Raw genomic sequence first — 20,195 nt, 5'->3', positions numbered from 1 at the left:
TTAGACTTCTGATTGCATTCGCCGCACACAAAGGAATGAAGCTCTTCCAGATGGATGCCAAGACGGCTTTCTTGAACGGTTATCTACAAGAAGAAGTCTTCGTTGAACAACCCCCTGGTTTTAAGAATATGAAATTTGAGGATCACGTGTTCAAATTGGATAAAGCCCTATACGGATTGAAGCAAGCACCTAGGGCTTGGTACGATCGATTATCTAAGTTTCTACTTGACAGTGGATTTAGTAGAGGATCCGTCGACAAAACCCTATTTCTAAAAACTGAGGGTTCTGACCTTTTGGTTGTTCAAATATACGTCGATGATATCATCTTTGGATCGACCAACCGAAGTCTATGCAAATACTTTTCTGAGTTGATGACTTCCGAGTTCGAGATGAGTATGATGGGAGAATTGAAATTCTTCCTAGGTCTGCAAATACAACAAACAGATGAAGGCATTAAGATCCATCAACAGAAATACATCAAAGAGTTGATTCGGAAATTTGGGATGGAAAATTCACACGCTATGCCTACTCCAATGGTCGAGAACAAGAAATTGACATTGGATGAGAACGGTAAATCAGTTGATGAAACTACTTACCGTGGGATGATTGGGTCATTGTTATATTTGACCGCAAGTAGACCTGATATCATGTTTAGCGTATGCGTTTGTGCGAGATATCAATCGTCTCCCAAAGAATCGCATATGACGGCCGTAAAACGAATTTTACGTTACTTGATTGGAACGGCCAACTTATACCTATGGTATCCAATGGAGTGCAATTTTGATCTAGTCGGTTATTCCGATGCCGACTACGCAGGATGTTCTCTAGACAGGAAAAGCACGTCGGGTGTCGCCACTTTTATCGGACCATGTATCATCACGTGGGGTTCGAAGAAACAAAATTCGGTTGCTCTCTCAACTGCTGAAGCCGAATATATTGCTGCAGGACTGGTATGTACTCAACTTTTATGGCTTAAGCAACAATTACGTGATTATGGTGTTGATGTAGGATGTATTCCTATTTTATGTGATAACACTAGTGCGATAATAATTTCTAAAAATCCCGCACAACATTCACGTACCAAACATATTGAAATAAGACACCATTTCATACGAGACCATGTTGAGAAGGGGAATATAAAACTTGAATTTTGTAGTACTGAAAAACAATGGGCAGACATTTTGACAAAATCATTAGCTAGAGGACGTTTTGAGACTTTACGGTTGGAAATTGGTTTAATCGGTGGCCCTAAACTAACACAATTATTTCCTAACCGTATGACTGGCTAGTTAAGATGAGATTATATGACTGTGTTCGTATTTTCCGTTGCAAGTACATTCTTATATAGTATTTTATTATTTTATGAGAATATTCCGTTTGCTAGTCTATTATATTTTGTGCTGTATACAAACCATAACTCTTGTTCATCACATATACATTCTAAGGTTTAGAGATTCATAAACCAATGACATTCATGATTGGTTTCATTTAGGATGTGAGTAGTACTCCTTACATGGCATGTAACATCAAATTGCATAAGCATGAAATTTGTCTCTTATTGCCTGTATACACTCGGGTTTGTGGTGGCGACACATGTGGAGAGGCGACCCTTCCTTTACGTTTTACCTATTAACCTCACATTAGCCAAATTTGCCTTGTTTTGACCTATTTATTCAACTACATTCCATATGGCCTACCCTTGTCAAGCTAGTCTTGTTGGTAAGTTTGGAAGTCTTGTTGTGGTCAATTTTGTTGCTTTTGTGATGGATATTGGAAGGAAGAAGAAAATGATGGAATGAAACAAAAAAAAAAAAAAGGAGAAAAATGATACTATATGAAAAAAAATGGAAAGATAAAAATCTCTTATTACTCCTATTCTTATCATTCCATATTACTTGAGGAGAAGAACTTGTTGATGTGAGTGAGTTTGTGCCATACTTGGCATGGTGTATCATCCTTTATGTTGGGTTGGAAAGTGGAATATGGTTACCTTTGGTCGTGATCGGTGCTAGCTTGGCTTTTACCTCCACATATCCAAATTATTTTGCCCCTTCTTACCCAATTACCTCACCTCACATTCATAAGTAAGTCCTCGGCATGTGTTTTGGATCTCGATTGGTTGGAGTGTATATGTACGGTTACTAGAGATATCTATCATGTTAGATTGCATGCATGCTTTTGTAGGTCGTAGTTAGGTGAGTGACTAATTCTCTTCTCTCCTACAAGATCTCTATTCATCTCGGTTTGTATTACACACTCTATATTTCGAGCTTGCTTATGTTGAAATCGTTCTTATACTATAATATGTGCTTTGATTAATATATATTTCTTGCCTCGGTTGATATCATTCTAGTCGTTTTATGTCTGTTCTCGTCTTTTCGATGATGTCAAGAGGGGGAAGAAATAACCATGATCTTGTATTTGCCTAAGCTTGCTCCTTGTCAAGACCAATTGTCTCTTAAAGTCCTTAAGTTTCGGTTTTTGAAAAATTGTCTTGATCTTGCGTTGATCTTTATCTATAAAGATAACGGTATTATATTGAGGGGGAACTACATACTTAGTCACAATTTTAGGAGACTTGCCATCATCAAAAAGGGGGAATTTGTTGAACCATATAGTATATATGTTTATGTTTTGATGATGTCAAGGTGCTTTATATTTTATATACTCGTTGCGCGTAATTGTTTGTTTAGTCTTTTAGATTGGACTTACTAATCGCAAGCATTAAAGAATTGTGACGGAAGTATACAAGAACATATCATGATCATGCCCTCAATCAAGGATCAAGATATTAAAGATAATGGAAGAATTGTTCAAGCATTCATGAGAAGATGAAGCTCAATTAAAGATTGATCAAGCTTGGATAATGAAGTAGCCTACACTCGAAGATCTCCTAACGAAGATTAGAATAGTGTAGGTGATTGTCTCGTAATGATAACGTAAGAATGCGCTTCTTAAATTGGTAAAGTTATAGCTTCACAGCCATAACATTACTTGTTAAAGAGCTCAATGTTATAGCTCTTCTACTATAACATTGAGATGTGAAGTTTATAAAACACACGACAAAATAGTTTTTAAATTGTTTTTGGAAAACCTTTTTAAATGTTTTAGTAAAAGTATTTATTTTATAAGGGAGCTTATTTTAATATTGAGTATGGTTCTACTATGAGCTTATAATTAGTAATTATGATTGAATCAACTTATGAGTTGAGACATCTTGCTAATTAGGGTTTCTAGTTTCTACATACTCTATAATACCCTAAACCTAATTTATCTTACCTAGGGTTTCGTGAAAGAGGAATGGGCTTATGAGTCGTTTCTTTCTCTTACACGATGACTCTTTGTACAAGTTAGGGTTTTGTGTAAATCTTTATAATATTTGATTAGAGATTTAATATCTCTTTTATATTATTTTGATTTATTCTTTCCTAACTTATAAGATATTATTTTTGTAAAGATGGAAGGAAAAGATTGAGTAAATCTTTAAAATAATATTTGTTAAGAGATTTATTAACTCTTTATTATTTGATTTATTCTTTTCTATCTTATAAAAATATTAGGGATGAATAGTCTTTGTGTGAATAGTGCCGCGTGAACAGTGCCGTGAATAGTGCTGTGAATAGTAAAACGTGAATAGTAGTTTCCTTCTTGCACAATAAGTCTTTGCTTGGATAAGGGTTAAGGTATTAGGATAATATTTGTTAGAGATTTCTTTATCTCCTTATATTATCTTTCCTAATTTCCAAGATATTGGTGAGTTGTTAAGATAGGAAAATATTATTTATTAAGGCAAGTTTAAAGACACCACACGACATCTAGGGTTTAAGGAAAATATATTTGATTAGATTATCTTATATTTATCCTATATCTTTCTAAGAGATTGCTTAAATAAAATAAGGAAAGTTGTTATGATTTTTCCTTATTCATTCGGCATATCTAGGATATTAAGGAAAGAATATTAAGTGAATATTTGATAAGATAATCTATTAACAACTTATATCTTTTCCTAAGATTTTATGGATAAAAATAATAAGATATGATTCTATTTCCATATCTTATATTTCGGCCATCTAGGGTTTTTAGTAAACCGAAACCCTTGCTCCTCTTTTACTATAAATACTCTATACTTTACATCATAAAAGTTAAGACCTTTGAGCATAACTTTCATATATTTTCACAAAACAAAAACCGTGTTTTAAAGCAAGAAAACCGTTTTGTTTATTTTCGGAAAAGGTCGTGTGATTTATAAACTTGTGCATTCGTTCTTATTGTTATCGTTATAAGATAATAGTGCTTATTTGATTTCTTACTCGTTCATTAACGTGAACTTTTAGTAGAATCATTAGTGCTTTCTTATTAGCGTAAGTTAGTCACTCGAGTATTTAACGGTACTCATTGAGTTACAGCTAGAGTTAGTTGTACGAGTTGGGTTAGTAAATTTGTAATCCGTAGAAAGGTACTAAATTTATTAATCGAGAATAGTGGACGTAGGTTTCGACTTGTGAAACTGAACCACTTCAAAAATCCGCGTGTCTCTTCTTGTTTCGTTCTTTCGTTTACTTTGCTTCCAATCATTAGTTGATTAGTTAAAGTTTAATCAATAAACTTTAAATAATCAATTACATTAGCTTAATCGAAAAAGCTTTCAAAAAGTTTTAAATCCTCAATTCACCCCCCCTCTTGAGTATTTTGGATCAATAGACTCTTCAAAAGTTTGATATTTTTGTGGTGATCTTGTCTCTGAATTCCAGTGGATGGGGTAACGAAAAACGTAACAAAAAACATAAATAATTAAACTTTAATTCAAACCACCACCATAATCCAAATACAACTTACAATGCCAGATAATAATTAAAGACTTAATTATTAGAATCTGATGAAGTATTAGGATACTCATTATGAATTTCGGTATAGAGCAAGTCGTAGATCGACCCTTCATTATCACCGGGAATCGCAGGTGGAATGGCCTCTCTCTCCCATGACATAGGCACGGTGGCAAGAATGTGATGCTTCCTGCAATGTTTCAGCAGATGATGATCAAAATGGTTGCAACCCATTGATAAGGGTCTTGTTGTTTATCATCCGAATAGAAGTCCAATTTCCTAGCATCTTCCCCCGCATATCTAGCCCCTAATTTTCTTGTATGACGAAAACTATCATGGCAGTTGGCTTCGTCAAACACGATAAAAGCGAAGCCTGCAAAACCTTACTTGTTTGTAGACACGGGGTACACTTTTTTAACCGCGGTGAAACCCGAATTATGAAGCATTTCCGTCAACCATCCAAAATTAGGGTTTAAACCCTTTCCATTCATACCATAATGAACCGGGAGATTATGGAGAATGCAAGTAAAAGGTTGTGCGTAACGAGAACGTGATTGTAGCTCACCAGCCATTTTTTTAGAGAGATATTTAGAAAGAAATTAGAGAGTAAATGTTTGATCATTTAGAATTTGACCTAAAACATTATGAAGACATATTTATAGAATTATTTTGGTCAAATTGAATATTTATTAAAGTTTAGTTTTGAATGCAGTAATCAAATTGAAAAATCTAATCAAATACTGACAACGGTTGAATTGAAACACCGTTATCTCATAATAGACAATAATAACGGTTACAAAAAATCCGTAGCAATAACATAACAACGAGTAACAAAAACCGTTGCTAATGTGAATTTAGTAACGGTTTTCAAATGCCAATATCTTAAACTGGTAACGGTTTTCTAACAATCGTTGATAAGAGTGATTCTATAACGAGTTTTTTGGAAACCGTTAAAAGCTTTTGACAACGGTTTGTTAATCAGCCGTTGTCAAATTATAATAACAACGGTTTTCGAGGGAAACCGTTATTCCTATTAGAGCGGCCTAGGTTTCCGCCAATATTTGGAAAACGGTAATCTAAGTGTCGTTATTAAATACATTAAACAGTTGTGATACGGTCCTTATTGATGGTCCGATTTGGCGTAGTGTATGCTGATTTGAGGAGGAGTGATATTGAGTTTGCTGTAGGAGACAAAGTATTATTGAAAGTGTCACCAATAAAAGGAGTGATGCGTTTTGGTAAGAGAGGAAAGCTAAGTCGGAAATACATTGGGCCTTATGAGATTTTAGACAGAGTTGGTGAAGTGGCATATCGTCTTGCACTACCACCATTCTTGGCGAGAGTTCATAATGCTTTTCATGTCTCACAGTTGAGGAAATATGTGAGTGATCCTACTCATGTGTTAACACCTGACACAGTTGAGATGGATGAGAATTTATCTTATGTGGAGGTGGCTAAGGAAATATTAAACAGAAAACTGAGCAAGACTAGAAATGGCGAGACTTCGTTGGTAAACGTTCTTTGGTCTAGTCATAATGTAGAAGAAGCTACGTGGGAAGCTGAAGCTGATATAAAAGAGAAGTATCCCCATTTATTTGCTTAAGGTATGTTGGTTACGAGAACGTAACCTTTTGTTTTACGGGGTAGAATATAATACCGCATTTAATTTTGATCCTAAGAATAAATAATTTAACTAAAGTTACTTAGAAGTTAACGTTTAGTTGTTTAGTTGGGTAGTGAGGTGCGGTGAACTTCGGGACGAAGTTATTTTTAAGGAGGGAAGACTGTAGTACTCAACACACGCGCGCGCGCGCGCGCACACACACACATATATATAATTTATAATTTATAAAATGTGAATAACAATATTTGTTGTCATAAAAAGAAAAAGAAAAAAAACTGGGTGCAAAGACCACGGTGACCGAGTATAGAGGAAGGGGAGAGGTGTACTTGGTTTGGGTTTTATCTATACTATCTAGATATTTTAATTATTTAATTAATTAAAGCAATTACCTAGAACCTTCCTATCACGTACCATGTTTATATATAAACCAACTCATGCCTCACCATCACTTTTTGTTCCACGTCAAAAACTCAACTTATAACTTGTGAGGAAGAGTAATTTTGTGAGACAAATTTAAGACGGAGTTTTCACCTTGCACTAAATTAAGTGTTGTATGTTATCTAATCACCTTACATCAATTATTTACGTTTGACCAAAGGCCGACTTTGACCCACTGCTTTGACTGGACCATTGACCTTGACCCGCTGCTAGGGATGGCAACGGGTTGGGTTTAGTAGGACCTGGACCCATGCCACATACATTGGACCCATACCCGACCCAGACTCTTAAGGGTCTAAAATTATTGGACCCATACCCATACCCAACAAGTCCGAGTCCGGGTCGGGTCTACCCGCGGGCATGGAGTTGGAAAAGAAAGAAAACACTTGTGAACAAGAAAGAAGTAGAGATTTCGTCAAAAAAAGGAAATTCATACACAAATCAGAGGGAAATCAATATACAAATCATAGCAAACTCTGAAAAAGAGAAAAATTTGTTAAAAAAACCTAAGAAAAGAGGGATTTACCCTTCAAACAAGTATGAAATTTCAATTCAATACTAATTTAAAGGCAAATTCGCTTGAATAGAAAAGTGAATATCAAATTTGTATGAGATTTCTATTTAAACAAGTATATAAAATTAAGAACAATGGAAAGAGTAAAATCATACAAAATAACTGAAGGATTAGAAAAGGGAATAAAAAACCCTAAAAAAGAGGGAATTATTGGTGCCGTCGAACTTAAAGGTAGTCGAACTTGTTGCTGCCACTTTCTGATCGTCTTCTTCGTCACTGTCAGCCATCGTCCTCGCTAGTCATAGGTTGGGGATTAAAAAGTAGGTGAGTAATTAGGGATTTAAGGTTAGAATGTAGGTGAGTAATTAAGAGCATGTTTGGCCTCGATTCTCAAAAATGAGTTTTTGTTTTTCAAGCTTAATTTTTCAAAAGTGTTTTTCAAAAGCAGAAACAACAAATAATTGTTTCTATTTCTACGGGCGAAAATAGGGATTTTTAGCTTTTAAGAAATTTTGTTTAACTTTTAGAAAACTATGTGTTTGGCCAAAAAGTGTTTTTGAGTCCAAAAACACTTTTACAAACTAGGCCAAACACACACTAAGTTGGGTTTAGAAAGAAGAATTGGAAATATGATATAATGGAAGTATGGAACGACTTGTGTAGTTGTGTGTTTGTTTGTTAGGTTAAGTTTTTTTTTTTAAAAAAATTATACGGGTTTACGGATTGGGTCCGGGTCCTATAAATCAGACCTGAAACCGGACCCAAAATATTTATCTAGGACCACATACCCGACCCAAACCCGCTCGGGTCTCAAAATTCAGACCCGACCCGACCCGAAGGGTCTGGGTCGGATCCCCGATCCACTCCCATTCATACCCGCTGCCGTGGGGCCGTTGAGCGACGGGTTGACCACCGTCGGGTTGGTCATGTATGAGGGATGTGTTTGGGACGATTTTTGGGAGATTATTTTGGGTAGTTTACATCTTAATTTAATTAATAAAGAATAGTTTATAATTATATACAATCTAGTTGTTGTTTAGGTGGTGGATTTGTGGAAGAAGCTTTCTAGTTTCATTGTTGATTGAATTGTGAAGATTTGATAAAGGTAGGATATCTACTCAATTTCTTGTTGTTAAATTAATGAATTGATGAATTTCTTATAATACGGATTATAGTTGCATTGTTGTGTTAAGATGGATTTTTAATGCATTGTTGGCATGAGACAAGTTATTATTGTATTGTTATTTTGACTATTATTCCACCATGAGATTTATTGTTGAGATTGTTGTCTTATGAGCATCTTATAAATATTCTACTATCAGTGTTGGGTTGGTTCTCTATTGTCTATTGACATCTTGAAAGAGGATTGGTATTGTGGTTGTGATTATTGGTCGGCCAGGCACAGGTATGTTCCGTGCCGTGGACCTGTGCGATTGTGGTTGGCCATGCACGGTGGGTTAGAGTGACCGTGGACCTGAGCGGTGTTTGTGATGTGATGGTGTATGTGGCGTTGCGCGAGACGTGTATCACGACTTGAGGCGCGTGATTGCGGTTCTTGTCTTTTTGTTGCAGGTTTTATTATATTTATTTAATTGTTGTTTATTTATTTTACTCAACCTCGTGGTTGACCGTGTATTCGTTAAACACCAGTGATGTACCAAATATTGGGGAACAAATTGATTGACAGGTTAGTTTTTGAGATGTGTTGGATGCTAGGATGGAGCTTGGGGCGTATGACCTTCGTTAGAGTCTAGAGATCACCTAGTTTATTCAGACACTTTTTATATTATTTCCGCTATAATTGTTTTAGACTTAGTTTTTATCATTTAATTATCTTATTGGAACATTTGTAATAAAACCGTTTGAGGCAGTTTAATTATATATTCTTAAAGTACCTTTGGTAATTGTTTGTCTTTTATACTTACTATCTGAGGAAACTGAGATGGTAACACCTTTTTTTATCTGGGAATACCTTGCTATTGACTCCTAAATAAATGAGGGTGTTGCATCTTCAAACTTCGATTGATAAAAGGAAGAAATTTTTCAATATCTTCAATTACAACCCTACAACTAAATGTAAACAACATTAATATAAATCTAAACTATTTTATGAAGTAATTAACGCTTAATTAAGGAAAGATTAACAATTTCATTAACGAAAGCTTGAACATGAATGTAGTAAATTCAAGATCTAGGGTAGTGTGTCTAAAGTCTATTAAGAATATTAAGAGAGAGTATTTATAGTCTCTCATAGATTAGGTCTAAATTAAGAGAGGTGAGGAGATTGGCGGAAAAGAGGTCTCTGCCGGTTGACCCGCTGCCGGACTGGCGACCGGCACCGAGCATTTCTTTCTTTGGAGCTTCTGTTCTTCAAAGTTGTTTAAGTGCTAGACCTGTGTGTCCCTGTCGGCTGCCAGCCTACCAGTAGAGGACACCTTTGCTTCACTTTCCATAGCCCTTGTGGTGCTCTCGGCCGGGTGACTGGCTGCTGATACGCAGACCAACTGAACCTTCTCCTATTTGACTCATTTTTCTTCCCTTAAAAATCTTATCAAGTATAAGTAGGGTTCCCAGCCGGCTGAGAACACTTCTCAGAATTTTCTCCTTATTTTCTTTAAATTAAGTTCTCGGCTTCATTGCTTGGTCCGATCTCTCCCTTGTAGTTCAAGAACCTACAAAATAAGACGGAAATGCATAAAAACAGAAACGAGGCACAAAATGCAAGCAAATGAAATCGTCCTGAAACGCGCCAAAGCGCGCAGAAAAAAGGGGAAATGGGCCAGCCGACCCCAAATCATATTGGGATTAAGGCTCTGATGTCGTTATTGTTGTTGCAGCGGAATTAAAATTAAGGAAATAGCAACAATTGTTGAATTGTGGGAGTAAAAACTATACAGAAGCTTCTAGGATCATGTATTTTAGCTTTGAGACCATGAAAAAACGTTATATTCCATCGAAACCATGAATGAACATAAGAAAGCTGCAGTGTGAATCTTCGATGTATAGAGAAAATATCAGATGATTTGTGAGAGATGAAAGCTAAATAAAAGAAAGGTGTAATATGAATGACAAAGTTAAAATGTCTGACATATTAAAGTATGTATACTTACAGAAGTATTGAACTAGCTAATCTAATATCCAAGATATTAACATTGACCAGTTTGACTAATTCTGTTATGCATAACAATATTCTATTATACTGCTATGCTGACTCTTCTAACAAACTATTTGTAACAAACTACTTCTAGAACCCATTGGAGTCTTATGTTCGAGATAGTTGTTTTTATTTGTAATACCCCTGACTTTATTAGTTGTGCACTCGGGTGAGTACGCCAGAGTTCTCGATCGAATGGCCCTTACTTGACCGAGTGAGTGAACCGAGTGCCTTCTGGTAGAGGTGATCATGGGAAGGCCCTATGCGGGTTTGGGCCGGACTGAGATGTTAAAAATGGCCCATATATGCGGGCCGAGCCGGATCGGGTCAAATGTGTGGGCCTATTTAGCGAGCCCAAACTCAGCCCTTATGAGCTAAATTGGGCTTTCCGGTCTAAATGGACTTTTTGGACCTTAAAATTTACTACTTACCGAAAAACAAAAGTATGATAATACCTTCAACTAGTACTTTAATAACATATTTCGCTTATAAAATCGTACAAAATATGATGAAGCACATATAAATTATTCTCTAAAAATAAAATAGAGACAACTTTCGGCTCATTATGATGATTAATCATGTCTAGTAAATATGATATATGTTATGTAAATATCACTTTTAAATTTAATAAATATATAAATGAGTTTGTAAAGAGTTACTTATAATTTTAATGCTACTTAAAAAAACTTTATAAGAAAAAATATTCTTTTTTTAATTAATATAGGCCGGGTCGGGTCAAAATTTAGGCCAAACCCGGCCCAAAAATACTTTGGCTTTTTTGGGGCCAAAACATATGGCCAAAGCCCTTCAAAAAAAGCGGGTCGGTCCAGGCCGGGCCAACGGGCTTGAGGCATTTGCTCAAACCAAGTTTCTGTTTGTGTGTTACTTGGCCGAGTGGCTGGTTCACTCGACCGAGTTCATTCGCACACTCGACCAGGTGTACGGGTTCAGACCTAAGTTCTACGTGTTGGGCTTCGTGTTTTGGTCTTTCCTATATATACTTTTTTTTTTCAGCTCCCTTCTTTATTTTTGAAACCCTAAACACCTCACACACTCTCTCAACCACCCATAACTCTCTAGAACCTTCTCCATACACACTAGCAAGAAAACCAACCTAGATTTGGAAGGATTGTTCACCAAGCTTGATTCTTTTTTATTCCTTTCCATTTATAAGTTAACATTAATCCTTCTCTTTTAATTTATATTGACCCAAACCCTAAAATTTGGGAGGTTTTATGAGTAGTATTAATTACTAATTATAATTAGTTTTATGGGTAATTAAGGGTGTTAATAAGGAGTTTTATATAATAAAAGAGCATAGGATGTATTGTGATGGTTATTATGTGATTTATGTATGATGAAACAGTTTTGTGAGACGGATTCATGGTTGTTTCGAGTAGTTTATGGAGTATGCTAAAAGGAAAGATTTTCCTATTCGGTTTTGGTAATATGGATGTTGTTCATATATTTAATGTCATTCTTGTTGTTGTTGATTTTAAATAATAATTAGGTTGCATTATAACATGAGATTGGATAAATGTGTCTTAAAAATTGGTGTACTTATGGGGTTGCATGATAACATGTTAATTGGGGATTTTGTCTTGAGGTATTCTTATGTTGATGCTACACATGAATACCTGCGTTGCCTCTTGGAGCTTCCCACTCCAAGAGGGACGTCCACGTTAATGACTTGAGTATGAAGGGGCTCATGTGGTGTCACGATGCCTTGCAAGGGTACGGTTAGCATCCGGGCTCGATACCAAGGACGTGTTCCCAGTACCTATTTTACAAACTGCGATCCGTCTGTTTGGTGGCGGGGTTGCGATTCCTTCACAAAGTTATTGGTACCCCATACGTGTTCCTGGTACCGGTAAGGTATGTAATACCATGGTTTTGTAAGTCTATTACTCGGCCGAATATGGCTTACTCGGCCGAGTAAGTGTGTTGTGTGTTTCTGGATAGTTTACTGCCCAGGAATACTCGACCGAGTATAGGAATACTCGACCGAGTAGAGGATACTCGGCCAAATATACTATATACTTGACCGAATATCCGGTCTGACGGGTAATAATTCCGCTGTTTGATTTAGAAAGGATTATAGTTATTTAAGAAGCGATTTATAGTTTCTAATCATTTCTACAAAACCTAAGCAATACAATATAACTCTAATCCTCTCCAAATGTCTCTCTCTCAAGTGCGCGGATCGTTCGTGAGTCTAGTTCATCTTCCGTTGCGTCGACTGTGACGGTAAGCTTTTTATTTCATAAGTTCTATTGATTTATCTTTTAGGGTTTTGCCCTAATTTATGATTTGGGGGAAGGGGTTTTTGCATATGGTAATTAGAATGATGTGGTTGTTGTTAGGTGGAGAATTCGTAGATGAGCCTTTCTAGCTTGCGTGTTTGTCTCATTCCAGTTGTGCTAAGGTAGGGTTTCCCTACTCGGTTTACTTTGAATTAATTTAATATTGTGTTGTGATTTTTGTACGATTGATATTGTGATTATCTAATGTTCTTGGTTTTGGAGTTGGGTTTTGGAGTTGTGATGATTGATGGTGATGTTCGCAAGGTGCAACCTCGGCTAAGTGGAGTCACTTGCGGGAGTGGCTTCACGCCCTAGTTTTGCCCTCTGTGGAACCCGCCACAGGAGGGGATGTGCACATTAATGGACAGGGTTATCGCTCGTTGATGAGAGGGGGCTTAGGTGGGTATGGCTACGGTCCCCCACTGGCAGGGCTACACACTTTAGTGTGTAGTCAGTTACATGTTGTGATTGGGATTTGGAGGTGGATGATGGTCAGTTGTTTATCTTTTCGTACTTGTCTTATGTTGATTATACAGTAACTGACCATGTTGTTATTTTATAAAATATGTGATGATCCATTCGGGGATGGTGAGTAGATTCTGACAGGTGATGATGTTTATTAGCTATGGGGACGAGATGGGGAGTCATCACTCGAGTCTAGCTTCCGCTGTCATGAGATTTGTCATTGATTTTTGGTTGTTGAACATTAGTAATCTTTATTTTGGTTTTGGATTTTGGAACATGTAAACATTAATAGTTATACTTTAATAATTGTGTTTTGAATTGGTAACTTTTATATACTAACCTCGGGCAACCGAGATGGCGACGATCTCTTATGATGCTAGGGCGATCTTGGTAAGGCATCTTGGTATGTGTGGGTGTCACAAAGTGGTATCAAAGCGACAATTTTGGAACCTAAAATTAATGAACCCAATGAACATAGGGAGTCTAAATAAAATGAACCCGTTGAGAGTCGTTTGGAGCTACCGCAGAGACTTAGGAGACGTCCTAAAGTCGCACTAAGGCCCTTACGATCTCGAGCCGGTCACATGTGGAAGTCGTGGGAATTGTGTGTACTTCGAGTCATGTGTGTAGTACTTGTAACTTGAATCTTATGAAGTTGTTGCATGAAATGTTAAAAGAATTGGAACATGGTAGTATATGAAAGGTGAATTGCGAATTTGTATATGATAGATCTTGAGCATGAATTATGTTGAGCATGTTATATGTTTAATATGTGGAATTTAAAAGAGTATTTGTGCATATGTATATATTTTGATAGAAAAGCATGTTTATGTATGATAGCGATAATTTACAGCTTGTTTTTTGCATGACTCGGTCGAGCAGGGCGGGTACTCCACCGAGTAGGGGAAACTCGGCCGAGTAACCAGGCACTCGACCGAGTGTTGTTTGGGGTATAGGTAGCAGTAGTTACTGGTTGTGATCACTCGACCGAGTAATAGAGCATACTTGACCGAGTGAGGCATACTCCTCTGAGTATCATCCATACTCGACCGAGTATGTTTTTAGTGTTTTTGACGTTGGCTAATGGAGTGGAACACTCGACCAAGTATGAGTAATACTTGACCGAGTATCTCACTATACTCGGCCAAGTACTTCTTTAGCGGAGGGTTATATCTATTTTGAGCCGTAGGCTATGTGCTTACGTTTTCTTGCTTTTATCAGCTCAAAATGGCGCCAAAGAGGTCAGCAGCGTATATCCAAGCATTTGAGATGACCACAGATGAGGTAGCCTGTATGATTGAGCAGCAGGATGCACTTCTTGAGGCTCTTAAGAATGTGGGTAAGGGGGCTGAGAAACCGGTGGACACAACCCACCTGAGCACCATCATTGCCCGCTTTAACCCATCAACTTACGAGGGCACAAAAGAAACTAAGATGATTGATAAATGAAACCAAGAGATGGAAAGTCTTCTTGAGGTTGTGAAGTGTCCGGCGGAGTTAGCTGTTGAGCAGGTGGTGTACTACCTAAGGGGTGAGGCTGCAGTTTTATGGAAGAATGTGAAGGAAGATGCAAGGGCATACTACAAGGATGAGGGGGTTGATGCTATGCCATGGACAGGTCTGAAGAGTGCTATTAGGGAACAGTTTGTGTCGGAGCATATTCGCCACAAGTTGAGAGCTGAGTTCGATTCCTTCATCATGTCTAATGATATGACTGTCACAGAGTACTATCACCGGTACCTTGAGTTGACTCGATATGCAAAAGATATGCAGCTGGGTCAGCGAGGTTTGGCTCTTCGGTTCGAGAAAGGGTTGGCTCCTAAGATCATTAACAGGTTACCAGCTGGAGTTCTAAGCGATCTAAAGGAAGTTTATGCACGAGCTGGGCATGTGGAGAGGTTAGTAGGTTTGGCCAAGGAGGCTAATGAAAGAACTACAGAAAAGAGGAAAGCAGAGAATGAAAGTGGTGATCATTCGGGCCACAACAAGAGCAACTATGGACAATCTAGGGCTTTTTCTGGAGGATCTGGGCTTTCAGGGGGATCTAGAGCATGGGGAAGAGGTGGTGGTCGGAGTGTTAGTGACAACTCTAACCTTACTTGCTTCAACTGTAGGGGAGTGGGTCACAAGAGGTATGATTGTACCAGTGCCAGAGTTGAAGGGTTTTCAGGAGCTTATCAGGGGAGTTTCTCTCCGGATCCGAGCCAGAGTTTTGCTAGAAACAGGTTATCTGGGTCTTGGGGTAACCGTGGAGGGCATAACAATAACAATGGCAGCTTCAACCGCAACATTAGAGGATCCTATCAGCGCCCAAACAACAGTGTGACTCAGAACTCGGGAGCTAAGCCGACTACTTCAAACACCTCGGTTTAGGGTGGAGGCGAGAAAAGCAGCGGGAAGCTCTTTATGATGGGCAAACAGGAAGCTGAGAAAGATGCTCATGTAGTTACCAGTACCTTTCTTGTTCATAATACACCGTCTTTCATTTTGTTTGACTCAGGGGCAACCCACTCTTTTGTGTCTAGAGGTCATGCCTTTTCTATGGGTTTGGGGCGTATGAGCTTGTAAAAGATGATGCGTTTATACCTTCGGGAGAGTCGGTGTCTTGTGTTAAGTTATATAGATATGTGTCCATGTTGGTAGGAGAGGTAGACTTATCGGTCAACTTGTTAGAGTTTCCTATGGATGGGTTTGAGGTCATCGTCGTGATGGATTGGTTGGGTAAGTATGATGCTAAGATATATTGTTGACAAAAGAAAGTGTCTTTAAAGGGTCCCAAGGGTGTCAGAGTGTCTTATAAGGGGTTTGTTGTGAGGCCAAAGTGTAAGTACATCGCTGTAATGGCCATAAAGTCATGTTTGAGGAAGACGTGCCCCTTGATTCTTTGCCAAGTGAGAGATCGAGACGCAGAGCAGCTGACAGCATCTGATATACATGTGGTTGGAGAGTTTAGTGATGTCTTTCTAGATGAGATACCGGGGTTACCACCTAAGAAAGATATCGACTTCAATGTAGAGCTTAAACCGGGGACATGTCCTAAATCTAAAGCATTGTACCGTATGGCCCCTAAAGAACTGGAAGAGTTGAAGAAACAGCTACATGATCTATTAGACAAGGGGTATATCCAGCCTAGTGTGTCACCGTGGGGAGCACCAATGTTGTTTGTGAAAAAGAAAGATGGGAGCATGAGGCTATGCATCGACTACAGATAGTTGAATCGTGTCACGGTGAAGATTAGGTATCCTTTTCCAAGGATTGATGATCTTTTTTACCAGCTGAGTGGTTCAGGGGTGTTCTTTAAGATCGATTTGAGGTCGGGTTATCACCAGTTGAGGATAGCAAATGAGGATATTCCTAAGACAGCCTTCCGGTCTCGTTATGGTCACTATGATTATGTAGTGATGCATTTTGGTTTGACGAATGCACCAACAGCTTTCATGGATCTTATGAACCGGGTTTTTAGTCCGTTTTTGGACAAGTTTATGGTCATCTTCATTGATGACATCCTAGTCTAATCTAAGACTAAGAAGGAGCATGAGGAGTATCTAAGGTTAGTTTTGCAGACTTTGCGAGATAATCAGCTATATGCCAAGCTATCCAAGTGTGAGTTTTGGCTAGAGGAAGTGGCTTTTCTTGGTCATGTGATATCTAAAGAGGTGTGTCGGTGAATCTTAGCAATATTGAGGGAGTGACCAAGTGGCAGTCACCAAATAATGTTGCTGAGATTCGGAGTTTCTTGGATTTGATTGGTTAATACAGGAGGTTCGTGAAAGATTTTTCTATGCTCACGAGGCCTGTGACAGCTTTGATGAGGAAAGAGACCATATTTCGACGGGTTGAGGGTTGTGAGACGGCGTTCCTGACCTTAAAGGAGCGTTTGACCACAACTCCTATCCTAGCTTTACCTGAGGGAAGTGAGAACTTTGAAGTATACACCGATGCTTCAATGAATGGGTTGGGATGTGTTTTGATACATAATGGGAAGGTTATAGCCTATGCGTCGAGGCAGATGAAGCCGTATGAGGAGAAATATCCTACTCATGATTTGGAACTGGGTGCAATTGTTTTTGCTCTTAAGATTTGGAGGAGAACTATCCTACTCGTGTTTTTGCTCTTAAGCCGTATGCGTTGAGGCACTATCTTTATGGGGCGACCTTTAAGGTGTTTTCAGATCATAAGAGTCTGAAATATATTTAAACTCAGAAAGTGCTTAACATGCGACAGAGGCGATGGATGGAGCTGATTGGGGACTTCGACATGGAGATTATCTATCACAAGGGTAAGGCTAATGTTGTTGCAGATGCTTTGAGTAGGAAGAGTGTTCATTCGTTGTGTACAGCTATATCTTTGCCGAAGCTGGGGGATGAGATGTCCAAGATGGGGATCCATATGGTTCGAAAAGGGGATACCGTCGGGGATACCGTCGGGGATTTGACGATTGAGCCAGATTTGTATGAGGATATCAAGAGGAAACAAGAGCTTGTTTTAAAGATCCAAGAACGGAAGTCAAGAGTGGAGAGTGGCACGGTTTCCAGGTTTTCATTCCACACAGATGGGAGTATTCGCTTTGATGGGAGATGGTGTGTTCCTGATGATGCTGATTTAAGGAGAGTAATCATAACAAAGGCTCATTGCACTCCTTATTCAGTTCACCCAGGAGGTGACAAGCTTTATAAGGACCTCAAGAAAAAATTTTGGTGGCCTAACATGAAGAGGGATGTGGCCGAGTTCGTGGCTAGGTGTCTGACATACCAGAGGGTAAAGGGTGACCAGCGAAGACCACAAGGTAAGATTCAGTCACTTCACGTTCCTGAGTGGAAGTGGGAGTCGATCTCTATAGACTTTATCGTGGGGTTACCAAGGACACAGCAAGGTAACAATATTATTTGGGTGATCGTCGATCGGTTAATAAAGTCAGCTCACTTCATTCCGATGAAGGATACTTGGACTAAGATACAACTAGCTTTGGATTATAGAAAGCATGTGGTTCGGTTACATGGTATGCCTAAGGATACAGTGTCGGATCGAGATGTGAGGTTTATATCACGGTTTTGGGAGGAGTTGCAGGATTTGATGGGTACGACCTTAAAGATGAGTAAAACTTTTCATCCTGCCATAGATGGTCAGACTGAGAGGACTATCAAGACCTTGGAGGATATGTTGAGGGCTTGTGTCATGGACTTTGGTGGAAGTTGGAAAGATAGGCTGGATTTGATTGAGTTTTCTTACAACAACAGCTATCACATCAGTATAGAAATGGCATTATTCAAGCCTTTGTATGGCAGAAAGTGCCAAAGTCCAGTTTGTTCAGTGACAGAGCAGAGGCAGTGGTTTTAGGACCACAAATGGTGCAAGATATAATTGAGCAAGTTCGACTGATTCGTCAAAAGATGAAAGCAGTTAAAGATCGCCAAAAGTGTTATGCAGATTTGCACCGCAGGGACATCGAGTTCGCAGTGGGTGACAAGGTCCTTTTGAAAGTGTCACCGATGCGAGGGATGATTAGGTTTGGAAAGAAAGGTAAGGTAAGCCAGAATTTTATCGGTCCGTATGTGATCTTGGATCATGTAGGTGTGGTGGCCTACAAGTTAGATTTACCACCAGCTTTGGATCGAGTCCACAACGTGTTTCTTGTTTCACAGCTCCGAAAGTTTGTGAGTGATCCATCACATGTGCTTGAGGTTGAGAACATAGAGATTGATGAGTCTTTATCTTATGCGGAGGTTCCTATAGAGATCTTAGACCACAAAGTACGCAAGACAAGGAATGGTGAGACCGTCTTACTTAAGGTGCTTTGGTCTAATCATAATGTGGAAGAGGCCACATGGGAACCAGAGGAGGGTATGAGAGAAATCTTTCCCCACCTTTTTTATTAGGTATATTTGGTTACGCGGACGTAACCGCTGTCCTTTTAGGGGGTATGAGATGGTCGCATGCTTGTTTATGAGTTAGTTTAAGTTGGTTTAGTTATGTTTTGAGTTGGTTTAGCTAGGTTTGAGTAATTTGGTCGTTGTGTTGGGTGTTTTGTTTTATGTAGTGGGAGTTGATTGGCTCTTGTTGGTCTTGTCTTGTATGTATAGTGTGAACTTCGGGACGAAATTCTTTTTAAGGAGGGTTGACTGTAATACTATGGTTTTCTAAGTCTGTTACTCGGGCGAACATGGCTTACTCGACCGAGTAAGTGTGTCGTGTGTTTATGGACAGTTTATTGCCCAGGAATACTCGGCCGAGTATGGGAATACTCGACCGAGTAGAGGATACTCGACCGAGTATACTCTATACTTAACCGAGTATCCAGTCTGACGGGTAATAATTTCGCGGTTTGATTTAGAAACGATTAGAGTTATTTAAGATGCGATTTACTGTTTCTAATAATTTTTACAAAACCTAAGCAATACAACGTAACTCTAATCCTCTCCAAATCTCTCTGCCTCAAGTGTGCGGATCGTCCGAGAGTCTAGTTCATCTTCTGTTACGTCGACTGTGTCGGTAAGCTTTTGATTTCATAAGTTCCATTGATTTATCTTTTAGGGTTTTGCCCTAACTTGTGATTTGGGGGAAAGGGGTTTTTGCATATGGTAATTGGAACTATGTGATTGTTGTTAGGAGGAGAATTCGTAGAGGAGTCGTTCTAGCTTGCGTGTTTGTCTCATTGCAGTTGTGCTGAAGTAGGGTTTCCCTACTCGGTTTACTGTTAATTGATTTAAGATTGTATTGTGATTGTTGTACGATTGGTATTTTGACTATCTGCTTTTCTTGGTTTTGGAGTTGGGTGTTGGAGTTGTGATGATTGATGGTGATGTTCGCGAGGTGCGCCCTCGGCTGAGTGGAGTCACTTGCGGGAGTGGCTTCACACCCTAGTTTCGCCCTCTGT

The 20,195-nt window shown here is 38.7% G+C and overlaps 2 protein-coding genes across 2 annotated transcripts; both read left to right on the top strand.

The window, feature by feature from the left end:
- Positions 1-5,949: 5,949 nt before the first annotated feature.
- Positions 5,950-6,426, top strand: LOC141614654 (uncharacterized). The gene has a single exon (XM_074433401.1). The coding sequence runs from the start codon at positions 5,950-5,952 to the stop codon at positions 6,424-6,426; it is 477 nt and encodes a 158-aa protein (XP_074289502.1).
- A 9,304-nt stretch (positions 6,427-15,730) lies between these two features.
- Positions 15,731-19,993, top strand: LOC141614653 (uncharacterized). Its single transcript, XM_074433400.1, has 6 exons — positions 15,731-15,773; positions 16,214-16,439; positions 17,635-17,932; positions 18,559-18,739; positions 18,893-19,090; positions 19,980-19,993. Exons 1-6 carry the CDS (start codon positions 15,731-15,733, stop codon positions 19,991-19,993), a joined length of 960 nt encoding a protein of 319 aa, XP_074289501.1.
- The last annotated feature ends 202 nt before the right edge of the window (positions 19,994-20,195 follow it).

The sequence above is a fragment of the Silene latifolia genome, chromosome 11 (assembly GCF_048544455.1).
Source record: "Silene latifolia isolate original U9 population chromosome 11, ASM4854445v1, whole genome shotgun sequence".
In the NCBI taxonomy this organism is placed as follows: domain Eukaryota; kingdom Viridiplantae; phylum Streptophyta; class Magnoliopsida; order Caryophyllales; family Caryophyllaceae; genus Silene; species Silene latifolia.
Note: the sequence above shows the minus strand (reverse complement) of the source record. Positions and strands in the feature narration are given on the sequence as shown.

Bases quoted from the DNA above. Each gene is read 5' to 3' on its own strand.
- LOC141614654 (XM_074433401.1), top strand. From the start codon at position 5,950: ATGGTCCGATTTGGCGTAGTGTATGCTGATTTGAGGAGGAGTGATATT.
- LOC141614653 (XM_074433400.1), top strand. From the start codon at position 15,731: ATGGGCAAACAGGAAGCTGAGAAAGATGCTCATGTAGTTACCA. The intron at 16,440-17,634 runs GTATATCCAGCC...TGCTTTGAGTAG, and splicing joins CATGATCTATTAGACAAGGG to GAAGAGTGTTCATTCGTTGT. The intron at 17,933-18,558 runs GTAATCATAACA...TTACAACAACAG, and splicing joins ATGATGCTGATTTAAGGAGA to CTATCACATCAGTATAGAAA.